We start from the raw sequence: 512 nt of genomic DNA on the forward strand, positions 1-512 counted from the left end.
GCTCCAGGGGCTGTAGGTACCTTCAGGGCTTCTTGTTGCTCTGAGTTTGTTTTTTGGGTGGGGTTTTTTTTTGGGTTTTTTTTTTTGGCTGTGTCCTCCATTGCCACAGCAGAAGCAGCCCTTGGGCCAGCTCTGTGCCTGCTGCTTCAGGGAGGCTTTCCTCTAACAACGTGCCAGCAGCGTGGGGCCAAGCAAGCAAGGAAGGAGTGCTTTTGCTCGCTGAGTCGAAATGCTGCTAGCCACGTTGCTTCTGCTGGCTCCCTGCAGGCAGGCAGGGGTTGCCCTCAGCGCTGTGGTAAGCCTCTGTACTGGCTGCCGGCCTGTCCCCCGCAGTGATGCTGTGCTCCTCGGGGCCGGGCTCCTGCCGTGCGGGGCCGGGGGGGCCCGCGACTGAGGTACTTTCCCGCCCTCAGCGTTTTCCCATCGCCGCCTTCCCGGCCTTCCTCCTTTGGCGCTCCCCCTTCCCGCCTCCGCCGTCCATCCCCTCACGGTGCGCGCGGTGTCGCCCCTCC

At 63.1% G+C, this 512-nt stretch overlaps 1 protein-coding gene across 1 annotated transcript in view; it reads left to right on the forward strand.

The window, feature by feature from the left end:
- Positions 1-229: 229 nt before the first annotated feature.
- DDX51 (DEAD-box helicase 51) overlaps positions 230-512 on the forward strand; it is a 10,644-nt gene continuing 10,361 nt past the window's right edge. The window contains exon 1 of the mRNA XM_009280024.1: positions 230-295. Within this exon, the coding sequence (XP_009278299.1) occupies positions 230-295 (66 nt within the window). The remainder of the gene's footprint in view (positions 296-512) is intronic.

This window comes from Aptenodytes forsteri, unplaced genomic scaffold (assembly GCF_000699145.1).
Source record: "Aptenodytes forsteri isolate BGI_AS27 unplaced genomic scaffold, ASM69914v1 Scaffold323, whole genome shotgun sequence".
Lineage (NCBI taxonomy): Eukaryota > Metazoa > Chordata > Aves > Sphenisciformes > Spheniscidae > Aptenodytes > Aptenodytes forsteri.